The 13734-nt window shown below is 34.1% G+C and overlaps 1 protein-coding gene across 3 annotated transcripts in view; it reads right to left on the bottom strand.

The window, feature by feature from the left end:
• Window positions 1-213: 213 nt before the first annotated feature.
• Window positions 214-13734, bottom strand: part of PHIP (pleckstrin homology domain interacting protein) — a 128018-nt gene continuing 114497 nt past the window's right edge. For 2 of the 3 annotated variants that reach the window (XM_032650798.1, XM_032650800.1), the window contains exons 36-40: window positions 11983-12135; window positions 11227-11390; window positions 10512-10771; window positions 9792-9989; window positions 214-5694 (exon numbers count right to left, since the gene is read on the bottom strand). In XM_032650798.1, the coding sequence (XP_032506689.1) occupies window positions 5057-5694; window positions 9792-9989; window positions 10512-10771; window positions 11227-11390; window positions 11983-12135 (1413 nt within the window). In that variant the 3' untranslated portion in view covers window positions 214-5056. The remainder of the gene's footprint in view (window positions 5695-9791; window positions 9990-10511; window positions 10772-11226; window positions 11391-11982; window positions 12136-13734) is intronic. The other variant, XM_032650799.1, reaches the window with a different exon arrangement.

The following is a 13734-nucleotide window of genomic DNA, read 5'->3' as shown; positions in this document are numbered from 1 at the left end:
GACATTTTTAACCTTTGGTTATTTTGGAATTAAGTTACATTAGGGTACCCACAATCCTTTAATTAGCTAATGTATTTTAACATTTTGCCAAGTAGACAGGGCACTGGAGACACTAATGTACCACCATTTACATAATACCTCTTGAAATTATGTACTTAGTGCTTTATGTGTTACCGAAAAAAATAAAGAAATCAAGAGGCTCTACAAAACAGCTTAGAAAAACAAGTTTTCTATTTATTTAAAAATAAGTTTGTAGTTACTACATTGCAGGGACAGGAATTCTTACACATACATTCTAGTTTGTATAAAAGGATTCAAAGAATTATGCTTCAAAACTAACATAGAAAGTGTCCACCTAACAGTAAAGAAAGGTCCAATCAATATGTACAAAAACAAAGGGCACTGCTATTCTGGTGTGAGACTGCCGTTTATAACATGATACTCCAGGTTTCCAGAAAGAAAAAAACCAAAAACCTCAATAAAGCTAAATAATTAATTTGTTTTTAAACTCTGTTACTTATTACATACAACAGATTTGCTTGTGTTTAACATTGTTTTCTGTACAAAATAAGCATTTTAATTTGCAAATGTGTCAGTTTCAACATTAACTCTCTAGGTCAGTTACTTTTTAAAATTGAGCTACATTCTACACGTCTAGATATCGTGTGACAGGATTTAACAGTTTTCTAAAAGATCTTTAAATAAGACCCCATCTTCTTGCAGTTTTAATATGGTCCAAAAATGTAACTTTGTATTTTGTCACAATTTGTAGCCTTTCAATCAACACGCACAGTCTTAACAGTAACAAGCGTGTGCGCATCTACCTCATAGGTGTGTGTACTATGTATCATCTCAAACCTATTTTCTTAGCTCCTTAAATGTAGAAACTCATAGCCACCCACTATTACGTATTTGGTTTGTGCCATATAAGGTTAATTTCCTGATGATTTTATCTGCATTAAAAAAGTATTTCAACACAGAGCTATCAAAACTAAAAATAATATATATTTATAGCTCATAATATTTTCTAATTGTTTTACTACAGTGTGTACAAGGTTTATATCTGGAGCGTCAAAAGCGGTACTTTACAGTCTTCTGACTCAGTGTGACCTCTTCTTGGGTATTGTACATAGTACAAAATGACCTTCCATCTGGAGTCCTTAGCTCAGTATAATTAAGAACAAAAATAGCTTCTTAGTAAATGTAATATTTAGTTCAAATCACTTGGAAATGAGGGGAACTGCAAGGAGGGAAGTGAGGAAAAGGTGTATTTTCCGACTTTAGTAGGAAAATAAATTGTCGCCTAAGTTTAACTAAACCACTTCTCAACCTGTTTAAAAACAAAACCAAAAAAACAACTAAATACGGGTGTAATTCACAGAGCATAAAAGTACTTCCCCTATTATGACTTTTAAAAATCATATATTTCCTGCATATGAGAACAATTATAGCCCTTTTAAACACTCAAGTATCTTGGTCCTTTCAACCTACTCAACAGTAAATTTCAGGTGGACAAAAACATTCAGAATAACAATTTGTTTTCATTAGGTAGAAAACAGTCAAAATTGCTTCCAGTTGACATCTGAGAGAGAGGTATGTTTGCATGTATAAAATGGAATGCTAGAATTAAACGCTATAAACTGGAGAAACTAATTTATATTACAAATCATATTTCAAAACGTAAATGTTGCTAATATATAAGGTAAAAATGTTATTTGAATACTTTTGTTAAAATGTCTGCTTAATCTACTGCACTGCAGATAAGGGACAGTTCTAGATGTTAACATACATGCTGCACAAGGATCTTTTTGCTGATCAGTGTATATTACATCATTTCCAAGTGATACTAGATTCAACCAAACTTCGTGTCTCAGATGTGACCTAAACATGCTCACAAATATTCTATACAATTATTCTACTTAAGGAGGAAGATCGTTGTTACAATGCTACCAAATAGTCTTCAAATTTGTGATGTTGTACAATAATAAAAACAATGAAAGCAAGGCCAAATCTTTAGTTCATGAATATATGCAGAGAACAGTCCAATGTCACAACAGCAGATTGCAAAGAATAAAATTTTTAAGAAGTATGTCTACTGCCCAGAGTTACGAGATTGTAATTAGACTGACTGTTTAATCTGCTGATTTGCAACACTGTGTAATTTTGTAAGATTTGATTGGGACTCGAGAATGTTGGGGTGGAGGGAGAGAATATTAGGGTTAGGTACTTAAAAATACATAAACTGATTTACATTTTCTACGAATGTAATAACAAGTTATATTTCTGAAACTTTCAGGAAACTTAAAATTCTTTTATTGCTCACCTAAAACAACTGCCAACATTTCCTTTTGACCTATAAACAGTATATATATGGTGTTACTGTCTCAGAGAAGATATTTTCCAAGTGGTAAAACAGAACAAAACTATGGTGATGACTTAACTTTCTCAATGCAACTTTTGCAACGTATAGAAGCTAAATTATAAAAAGATAAAATCTAGATATATCTGGTTATTACTAACACATTTTTAAGTGTTTCAATTATAAAGAATCTGATCCAAGTCATTTCTGCCTTACTAAGTAACCAGTGTCTAACAATATCCAAATAAGGTCATAAATATAGTGTCTTTAGAACAGGAATAATACATTTACTTGTTGCAGGTAAGATGGTAAATACTCATTTTTTTGCTCACGAGTTAGAACTAATATACCCTACTAGCGGTATATTTTACTCTTAAGACTGTGTACGCTCTTCCTTTTCCTGTACACACCTTAAAACTGTACACATACTTTTTTTTTACAAAAATGGATTTTATAGTCTTATTTTCTAACACAATGCAGATAACATCAGGAAATTACATGTTTCAAATAGACTGCCTTCAAAAGCAACAAATTAATGACTTAAATTTCAAACATACACACTATTATTTTCAATACTGGTGTAGCTGAGAGACTCATTTTACTATACAACCAAGCCATCCATTTCTGCATTATGAAGAGTTTAACTACTGAATTTTAATTATATAGTTAAATATATTTGTTAGAAAAAAATAAATATACAAAAAACCTGAAAAATTTGAAATTATTTTCAACTGCAAAATCACAGCAATCCAGTTAAGATCTGGAAAATGGTTTACTTAATTCCATAGGAGGATTTCTGTACAAATTTAGTTACAAACAATCTAAAAAGCCCAAATGCGTCACTTTCCATCCTTTTTTAAGACAATCAGATGACAGCTAACATTTATCCCTACCAGAAATATTATAGAAATAATTATGTAATGTATTTTGCCAAGGTTCAATTAAAGACTTTATTTTTCTATATCAGGGTCATGCTGATACATATATTCCCCAGCCTCGCTTTTTAAAAATGTAGTATCTGAAAATTTTGGCTACATTTTTGTACCATACCAGTCCTCACAAAATACTACATTCTTTAAACTTTAAAAAAAAATGGACAATAATCTTTAAACAATAGAAATGGTATTTATGTTGGTTTTTAAGGTATAAAATAACTAACTGTACCATAAACAAATAAATAACTGCTTTCCTTTTCCACAGCAGTACATATAGCAATACATTCTCCTAAGTCATATAGTTATCATTTACAATAGACAACTTAATTTTACTAATGATGCAAAAAATAATAGAATACAAGGCACAATCATTAAATGGAATTTTTCTTTAGGGTGTATACTGACATACCAGCGTGATAAGGATACCGTAAAAAGTGCAGAAAAAACACAATGTGCAATGAGACCACTGTATAAAACATGATTGCATAAAAAGTGATTTGGCCTATTTTTAAACCTTTAATAATTGAAAATAACCAATCTTCCCCTTAAAATTAAACTATAAAGTATGACATTTTAAAATTATTTTTATTCTACCACTATCTAAAAAATCCTGAAAAAAGAATTTATACCTGGGTAATAGTATATAAGTATGTGTTTGTATATATATTTAATTATACCCATTTATCAATATATACACATACACACACAGACACATTTCTTTGTAAGTCATTTTAGCCTATTAGATATGTCTAAAGTTTAGAAATGACATTAATCCGGATTAACAAGTAAACATCAAATCCCATACCTTTGTCCTGTATTTTCCTTGAATCCTTTAACCACTTAAACATTTTCTCTAAAACATCTCTGTCAAAGGACCCACCAGTGCATTATTTTCTACTATTAGTACCAAAAAAAGATACACCTCAGCATAACTCTTTAATAACTTGCTCTTTAGAATAATATATAGCCTTTCCAATATTGAAAAAGTGTATGCTGTCCTGACAGTCAAAAACAGGCTTTCCACTGCACTGATTCTCAGTCTTTGGCACAATAAACAGAGATTGAGTGATTGACATAAGAATCAAGGTCTGAAAAATTAGACAGTCAAATGTTTTCCAATGTGGATATGTTTCCTTTGCATCAGTACATTTTCTCTTAAGTTTGGCAGAAATGGAATACAGCAAAAGCCTCCTCTAGATTCTTTGTAGATGAACATTCTATAATTAAAATTAAACTTTTCAGGGTATCAAATGGTGGGAATTTTATATTTATCTTTAGAGGAAACACATTTCTTAATTTACTGCTACTCTGGTAACATCTGTTCTCCTAGGGACAAGACTTCTGTATCAACAGAAATGTACCTGGCTTGGTCAAAAATAATTCATTTTAACATAAAACGCTCTATCACTAGGAATATTATGCTCCTTAAGAGTACAGCAGAACTGTCTTCTTCAGAAATAAATTGGGAATTCATTATAGAGCCTCAATTTCCTTTGTTTTGAACAGTAAATGAAATGAATGTTGAAATGCATAACCTATCTAAGGGCAATAAATAGCAAACATTTAAAATATATATGTATATATATATATATATATTCATTTAAAGAAGTGAAGTGTCTTGTAAGTTTGTTTGTTTTTTTTGCAAATCAAATCATAACATTCCCTAATCCGTCATAGCAGCAAGGAAGCAGAAGCCATAGTTCTACATACTCCTTAACTGTACCTGCTTTATAGATTTTGAAGTAAAATATTTTGGTGCAAGTTACCAACCAATTAAGTTAGCTTTTGCTTTTTCAGTCAACTTTCGGACTCGTCCTCTACTAGAAGTTCCAAAAGTCAAAGAAGTGTCTTCAAACAACAGCTGCCTTTGCTCCTCTTCAGAGTCATCCTCGTTATAGAAGGCTGTCCTTCGACCTTGGTTTCTAGTTCTCATGTGAGGTTCAGAGCCTTTAAGTTCCTCAAACTCTTCTTCCTCATCCAGGGGATCGTCTGTCTTTTTTCGGTTACTTCTCCTTAGCATTTTAACACTTGTAGGAACTATGAGATCTGAGTCTAGTTTTTGTGTCTTCATCTTCCTTTTGGGTTTTCTGCCTCCACGACTCTTTTTCTGTAACAAATCCTCCTTTACAATATTAGTTTCAGAAAGAAAATTGCAGGTTGAAGAAGGAACTACTTCATCTCTGATGGGATGCATGCTATTTTGCTCCGAATCTTCGGGCTTTGCATACTGTAGCTTTTTGGGCTTCCTACCCCTCTTCTTGTGTGTAACTTCACCACTGCTGGTATTAACATCCACCTTAGGTTTCCTTCCAGGTCCTCTCTTCACAAGCTTGGACGGCTGCCCTCCGTGGCCATTTACTTGAATGCTTCCGGGTACAAGAGCATTGTTTTTACAATCTGCTGAAAGGGAACAACAGTGCACTTAATATATGGAACTGCTTTTTTATTTGACCCTCAAACCAGTCAGTAAGTCCACTGCTATACTTATACGTAATGACATAATCCTAATTTTTTTTTAACTAATATGAGAAAAAGAACTGACAAAAGGCTAACGGTTTAATGATATTATTTATCTTCTATTTAAAACTCACAGAGGAGAAGCATCCTTAATGAAGTCACTGATGACTTGACAGGAGGGAAATGAAACTCAGAGCAAATAAATTACTTGTCTAAGTTAATACTGTAAATTATGACAGAGCTGGGATTAGCCAAGGTTTCTTATTCCTACTACCTTTACTACACATTCTAATGTATGAGCATTGCTTTCATTACACAAAATGACCCTGTTTACTCGTACAGAACTTCACCACCACAAAGCACTTTGTTTCCCTCATTAACACAGAATTTTTCTGTCTTCCTACCTTCAAGCAGCCCCATCATGGAAAATAATCTTAGCATAAAATCCATGACCTTTAAACTTGGTAATCGGAATAAATAAGCATTATCATCCCCCTCTACTTTCCTCTAATCATTTTTTTCTATTACAGATGGAGGAAAAAGGGACTATCAAGGCTGGAATGATTCTAACTCTTATTTAATCCTCTCTTGGATGTGATGATCATCATGACCTTTCTGATATCAGAGAAGAATTTATAGTCTAAATATTTCCTTATGTTCCTCAGAAGTAAAAAGGATCTCCTTTCCTACTAACTCCTATGCAAGGGGTTTGGAAGTACACCTACTGGAATAATTTATAACAGTTGTTCTCCATAAACACTACCATGGCTTTGATATTCTTCATCTATCCTTTTTACAAGAGTAGATATAAGTTACTCTTGGTCACAGAATTTTTAAAAAAGGGTTAAAATAAAAAAGCAACTAAATGGCAGTTTTCTTCATAGGCTCTTTTTGGAACAGTCCTATCTCCTTATGTAACTGAATGGCAAATGACTGATTTATAATCATAAGCAATACTGGCTGCACATATCAATCAAATCCACTATGTGTGCAACTATTATCAGGATTAAAATCCCATTATAACAAACTCCACGATAAAGACCATTACGCTTTATTAAAAAATAAAATAAAAATTCTGAAGATTAAATTCCAAATCTGTAGAATCTGGACATCATGATGAACTGCCTTTCTATGGTTTTAAAAAAAAAAAGCTATTACCCTTTCAGATGACGAAAAAGATGACAAACACGCATTACCACTTTTTTTTTTTTTGGCAGTACGCGGGCCTCTCATTGTTGTGGCCTCTCCCATTGCGGAGCACAGGCTCTGGACGCGCAGGCTCAGCGGCCATGGCTCATGGGTCTAGCCGCTCCGCGGCACGTGGGATCTTCCCGGACCGGGGCATGAACCCGTGTCCCCTGCATCGGCAGGCGGACTCTCAATCACTGCGCCACCAGGGAAGCCCAGCACTAACTTTTTTTCCTCCAAAATTCTGAAGTTTTTTGTTTTGGTTGTGATGGGAGATCTGCAATGCAGTATTTTACAGGAAATCCATAAAGAGATGGAAAGTGCTGTTAAAGAGAATGCTTCTTCATAATGGTATATGTCTTGGGCTTGAACTGTACAGTGCTTTGCAAACTTCGGGAAATAACTGTCAAGAGACTCAGAGAAGGAGTCTCTGAGCCAATAGCAGAGGAAGAAGGCAAAGCCCCCATTTCCTGACCCCACAGTACAAATGACCTTCTTCAGATTAGTGGTTTTGAATAATGATGAGAGGAGGGGCGCAGGGGAGAAACGTGTCTGTGCATAAAGTAGTAAAAGTATTTTCTAACAAACAAGTACCCTTAACCTGCCTGAGGATTCTGTAAGATTCTGTATATCTTTTCATTTGTTTTACATTAAGACTACTGGCAAATAAACATCCAGTTCATATACCCTACAAAAGTTCTACAGACTGGCTTCAAGAACTCCAGGAGCTCCCTGAAATGGTCCAAAGTTTGTGTGGATATGCCTATGTGCATTTTTTTAGGGAAAAAAAACTATAGGGTTGGCCAACTTTACAAAGCAATATGTAACCTAAAAAGGTTCAGAACTAATGCAGTTCTTTTAAAAAGGAATTCGAGTTAAAAAGAAGTTTTAAAAATCACTCATCTGGACCTGTACTATCCAATGAGGCCACTACTAACCACATGACCACTGAGCACCTGAAATGTAACTAAGCGATTGAGGAGTTGAAGTTTTAATTAAGTTTAAATTTGAACATGAAGCAGTGTACATTTTGAAACACTGATGACACACTGAAATAATATTTTGGACATAAAGGAGTAAATACAATACAGTATTAAAACTGGTAATCTCACCTGTCTGCTGTTACGACGTGTAGCTACCAGGACATATGTGGCTCGTATTACATGTCAATTGCACAGCACTGCTCGTCTCTGATAGTTAACTCAAGTGCCAACATTTATATGATAAGTCATCATTAACGGGTTACGTAGTACCTTATTATACTTCTATACTGTACTGGTATTCCTATGTATTTGTAATACTCAAAAACTATGAATCAAATTGGCTATTGGACCTCCCCTATCATAATGCTAGAACCAATTCTCTATATACATTAGATTTCTGTAGGATTCAGGACTAACAGAAGGCCGATATACCATTCAAAACTTTGAATTCAGTTCAGAAAGGAAGCAAACATAAAAATGTAAAACGCTCACATACAAAATTATTTACTTATTTATTCAAACACTGACTGTCCACTATATACTAAGTATAGGCAATTAAAACATGAGCATGGGCGCGCACCAGAGCTCAGATTCTACTGGAGATAGCGTAAAAAGAGAGTAGTTCTAGCAACATTGTAAGGGCCACAAACGGCAATGAACAGGAAACTATTAAACTAGTAGGAAAAAAGAAATTCCAAAGAAGGAAGAAAGGACAACAATATTTAGGGACTTCCAAGTGGTTCAGGATGGCTGGGACATCAAAAGGAGACAGAAAAGTAAGGACAGCTGAATGTTAGACAACAGCCAAGCAATGAAGAGTCTTGTATAACAGGCAAAAACATTCAACTCTGATTCCACGTATGATTCAAAGGCAGGGAAGGATCTTAATTCTCTGTGTGTGTGTCTGTGTGCACGTGATCAGAAAGGTCACTTCGACTTAAATGTGGAAGATGGACTGAATAAGTAGAGTTGAGAACTGAGGCAGGGAGACCAGTTAGGAGAGTGCGACAGTCCATGGACGTGAGAATGGAGAGGAGGAAATGGATCTCAGAGATGTTAAGGAGGCAGAAAGAAATAAGTAGATTTGGATGATGATTTTAAACTTATAGAGGTGGGAAGATCCCAATATCATTAATCAAAATGAGGTCGTTTCAGTAGAAAAATTAAATTGTGAGAGGTTTCTGGGGGGAATACTGAAAAGGAAATGGTCTAGACACACTCTGGAGTCATGACGAAAAATGCTTATTCTTGAGCTGTCTGCTGTCAAGAAGCCATAATTATTTTAACATGTCGTAGGGTGTATTTCACGTTACTTTCTTCATCTTTCAAACAGAAAACTTTTACAATGAAAATGTGAAGACAAAAGAACTTTGGAAGCATAACTCTAAGGGGTCAAAAGTTGTATGCTAGAATAGATATCTGGCTATAGACAATCCTAATGAATTATTATTTAAAGGTCAGTGTGTTCAATTTTGTGATATAAAAAAAACTCAAAAATTTTTCTAAAGAAGTGTTATACTGGGTTAACTAAATTCAACTTTATTTAAATTTCTTGGATATACTTTTCTAGGTTTTGTAATACTGAAGTTAAAAACTACTAAATTTATATCATTAAAAGCCTCTGATTTTAGAATACGCTTTTATTTTTCATAGGACAGAAAATGCTTTTATTTTTCATAGGGCAAGTTTTTCTTGGTTTCTAAAATTTAGTAACAATACAGTTTGCTTTTGGCACAAAGATGCATATCAAAAGATGTCTCAGTAAATATATCAACTAATACAGAATGTGTGACTTTTAAATGAGCAACCTAAAAAGTGGATATAAATATTATCTCCAATAGAACCACCATTTGTTAAGATCTACGGTACCTTGCTCGATGACAGCTGATGACTTCGAGAGAGCGGATGTCTTTGAGAGCACAGACGATTTCATTTTACGTTTGGCTGGCTTTTCCTTTTCCATGTTTTCTTTTGTAGAATTGTTCCTAGTGGCATGACTAAAATTGGACTGACCAGGACTTGAAAGAGTACTCAAGGTTTTGGAATGTTTCATGGAATTCTCTAGAACTAAAACACACATACAAAAGGTTAAAAGCTAAGAGTTAAATTATTTAACCTTAAAACAAGCAAGAAGGTTGGGATTACTTCTAAAGTGAATTGTTTGAATTAGCCAACAGGACAAAACCTGGGGCGATGCTTAAAGCTTCCGTAAGAAATCTACTTTCAAAAAGGAAAAAGGTGTACATAATAGTTTCAGACCTTTCAGAAGCTGTCCAGTCACTGCAAGATTATGAAGGGAAGTGCTGGCAAACTGCTACCAAGTCTGGGTTCTATGATTTAAATTTAGGCAGTTTGGATCAGAGTTGCCATTTTTGAGCATTATCCTATACTGACATTCCTAAACCTCAATATCCTTTTCCTTATCAAAAAAAATTAAAAGAAAAACGGGCAAAAACAATAAAGAAAAGCAAAGCCAACAGTGTCTGATGGAATTTACTAAATCCAATATATTCCATTTGGCAAAGTAAATGCTTAAATTACAAAAGTCATTATATATATTTCAATTTAGAAACTGTAGCTGATTCTTACTTGTTTTCCCTGGCATTGCAGATGTGTTAGCTTTCGAAATAAAAGTCTTCGCTGCTGAAGAAGTGGATGGTTGCTCACTGGTAACTAGATCCACAGCCACTCGATTGCTTCTGGTTCGAACTACAGAACTGGATTCCGTTTTACCATTTATCTGAGCAGCACTGTGCCTTGGTGGTACTGATCGTGTAGGTGCAGAGAATGGAGAGGTAGCAATATCTGACTTTAACTGGGGTTTTAAGATCCTTTTCTTCCGTTCAGGGCTGTAAATAAAATAGTATCATTAGTCATTCTTTTAGCTCTATGTGGATGAATAAAACAGTCTTATAATACTGTTGGATTCAATATTTGTACTGTTATGAAATATGTTAAAATATGAGATTTGTAGTGGATTTCATATGGTTGTGAGCCTTTGAAAAGTGAATATTTAGTGAAGGATCGCTGTAAATGCTATAGTTATATGACAGAAAGCATGATGCCATCACTATCCTAAAAATGCTGTTTTACTGTACAGATTTAGCAGTTTGAATTTAAGCACTTACACTAGTATAGCTTTAGTTAAAAGATTAAAAATCCTCCACATCATAGGAACTTGCATGTCAAATATATCATTCTGCAATATAGGGAATAGTAAAGGAAGTATTAAAAAACACCAAGTTCTATCATTTAGATGACAAAGTTATAGATCAGTTGATGATATTTAAAAGAAATCAAATACCTTGATGCAGCGCTACTGGAAACAGAGCTGCTTCTATTTCTTTTCCTCCTCCTTTTGGTTATTGTATTTCTTTTATGAAAACGAAGGGCAGATTTATAATCTGATAAAACTGAACTAATGTGTTCTTCAAAGAAAGCGGACAAGCGCAAACTCATGCTGTAAATCTATGGAAAGAAAAAAAACTGTTCAAACATTCCTGGAAGGAAATGCCTGTTCCTTTGAGATAATAATTTAAATATTTTTCTAACAAAAAGTTTTTAGAATTTAAAACATTGCTTTTTCTCAATCTCTTTTGACAAAGACTAAAACTGAAACATTATTACAATTAAATTATTTTTGTATTTCTTGGACAAAGAAAGGTAAATGATATTTATAGTTTTACTCATTTTTATGACTCGTATGAGCATTATATGGAAAAAAATGCTCCTTTCCACTAATGCAGAAAACAGCTGGAAAAGTTAAGCACACGTACCTCTAACACATATCAGGACAATGTGTACGTGATGTCTATTCAACTACACTACCTTCAAGAAAAGTAACCATTCCTAAACATTAGTGACATTAGTGTTTTTTCATAGAAGGAATAAAACAGAAAGATGTGAATTCCTTTTTCCACTAGAATACCATTAAGAACCTAATAGAAAGTTTGTCAATTTTGTTTTAAATTTTAAATAAAAGCAGCATTTAGTTACTCGACATACTTTTCTACTAATTTCATTTCATTTAAACAGAAAAGAAAACAATTCAATTATATACCCTTGATCTTTTGCTTGGTGTATATGCTTTGGAATTACTAAAAATAAGTCTGACATCTTTACATAACTCCATTGGTGACTCATAATTCCCAGCCTCTAAAGTCTCTCTAACGGTAGCAAAATCCATTGGAGTGTCAATGATGTCTCTGTAGTCCTAAGAGAGGGAAAACAAGTCATATTAATAATATAATAATAATAATGCATTACTTCTCATAACAGGGATTCACATTCAATTTCTGTGATGACTGCAAGTCCAATAATCATTCCTCGTTTCCCTCATCAAGGCTCCCTTTATTCCTGAAGTCGTTTTTATTTTTTTCATGTCCTCTACCTTTTACTGCAATCAACACAGGATTTCTCTCATTCAAGAACCTATAAATTCTGCTTTTTTTTTCCTTCAGAAAGAGGTAAAGGGTAGAGCTGTGTTCGAAAAAGGAGATTAAAAGAATATCGAAAAAACTCAGTTCCACAGCTACAAGTTTGATATAAAAAACCCAAAACTTTATACTACCCATGAACTCTAAAGGCTGCTAATTCACTGAAACATAATTGTACCTTTAAAATTAAGAGATAAAAACAATAAAAATATGTTAACATCCCATGTACGTGAAGGCCTGAGTTCTAGTAACCTCAACTGCGGTACTACAGTTACTATAATTGGGAACTTTGTAGTAATCAAGAATTATGAATGTAAATATCTGTCACAAAGCCTTTGTAGTTCATTCCACGGAGGAAAAGTGCAGTCACCCAAAGTCTCCACCTAATCAATTGTATATTGTATATACAATTGTATAAGATAAAGCAATAAAAACAGGCAAATGAAAGGAGAAAAAAGCAACAGAATAGGATAAAATGATCCAAATATGGTATCTTTAAAGGAGTAAATAATACTATACCTTTTCCACAGCCCCAGAGTATGTAACTGTATTTTTCGAAATACAATAACTTGACTTTGCCCCATCAAGTTTAAATTATGATCAAATATGTTTGACCATAAAGCAAACAGTATTACTGCCTTTGACAAATAGGGACAGTTTTATTTCTTCCATAACAACCTGCAATGCCCTTTATTTCCTTTTCTTGTCTTGCTGCACTGGCTAGAATTTGCAGTACTATGTTAAATAGCAGCTGTGAGGATGGACATTTTTGCTCCACTCCCAATCTTAGGGGGAAAGCATTCAGTTTTTCATGATTAAGCAAGATGTTAGCTATAGGTTTTTAAACAGATGTTCTTTATCAAGTTACGGAAGATCCCCTTTATTCCTAGTTTTCTTAAGTCTGTTTTTATTATTAATGGTGTTCTGTTTTCTTAGATTATGTACTTGTCTTTTTGGCATCCATTCAGCACAGGGCCAACTATATTAATTTTCTTATTTTTGTATTCTTGATAATGTGGCATTTTGGGGACCAAACAGACCTAAGGAGAGACTGCCCCCTTCCAAGGGCTAGGCAATTCTTAGAGATGGCAAAGGGTTGTACTGGGAATACAGCTTTCATATGTAAACCAACCATGTCCTTAAGCAACCCTCACACACCAAGCCAGTATTTCCTCTGCCATGAATCATCCCAGGGTCAGGTATCAGACAACCAGAGACCACCCTTATGCCCCAAAACCAACTGGAGTAATTCAAAGTAGCCAATCTTAAGCTGTTGACTATGCTCTGCCTTGCCTTTCTCATGGAAACCTCAGTAAAGGCTCTGGCCCAAGCTTGTCCTTTGCCCCTGTGTTTTTTGGCTGTGTTGGGTCTTCGTT

The sequence above is a fragment of the Phocoena sinus genome, chromosome 12 (genome assembly GCF_008692025.1).
Source record: "Phocoena sinus isolate mPhoSin1 chromosome 12, mPhoSin1.pri, whole genome shotgun sequence".
Lineage (NCBI taxonomy): Eukaryota > Metazoa > Chordata > Mammalia > Artiodactyla > Phocoenidae > Phocoena > Phocoena sinus.
The sequence above is the reverse complement of the archived record's forward strand: the minus strand, read 5'-3'. Positions and strand labels throughout refer to the sequence as shown.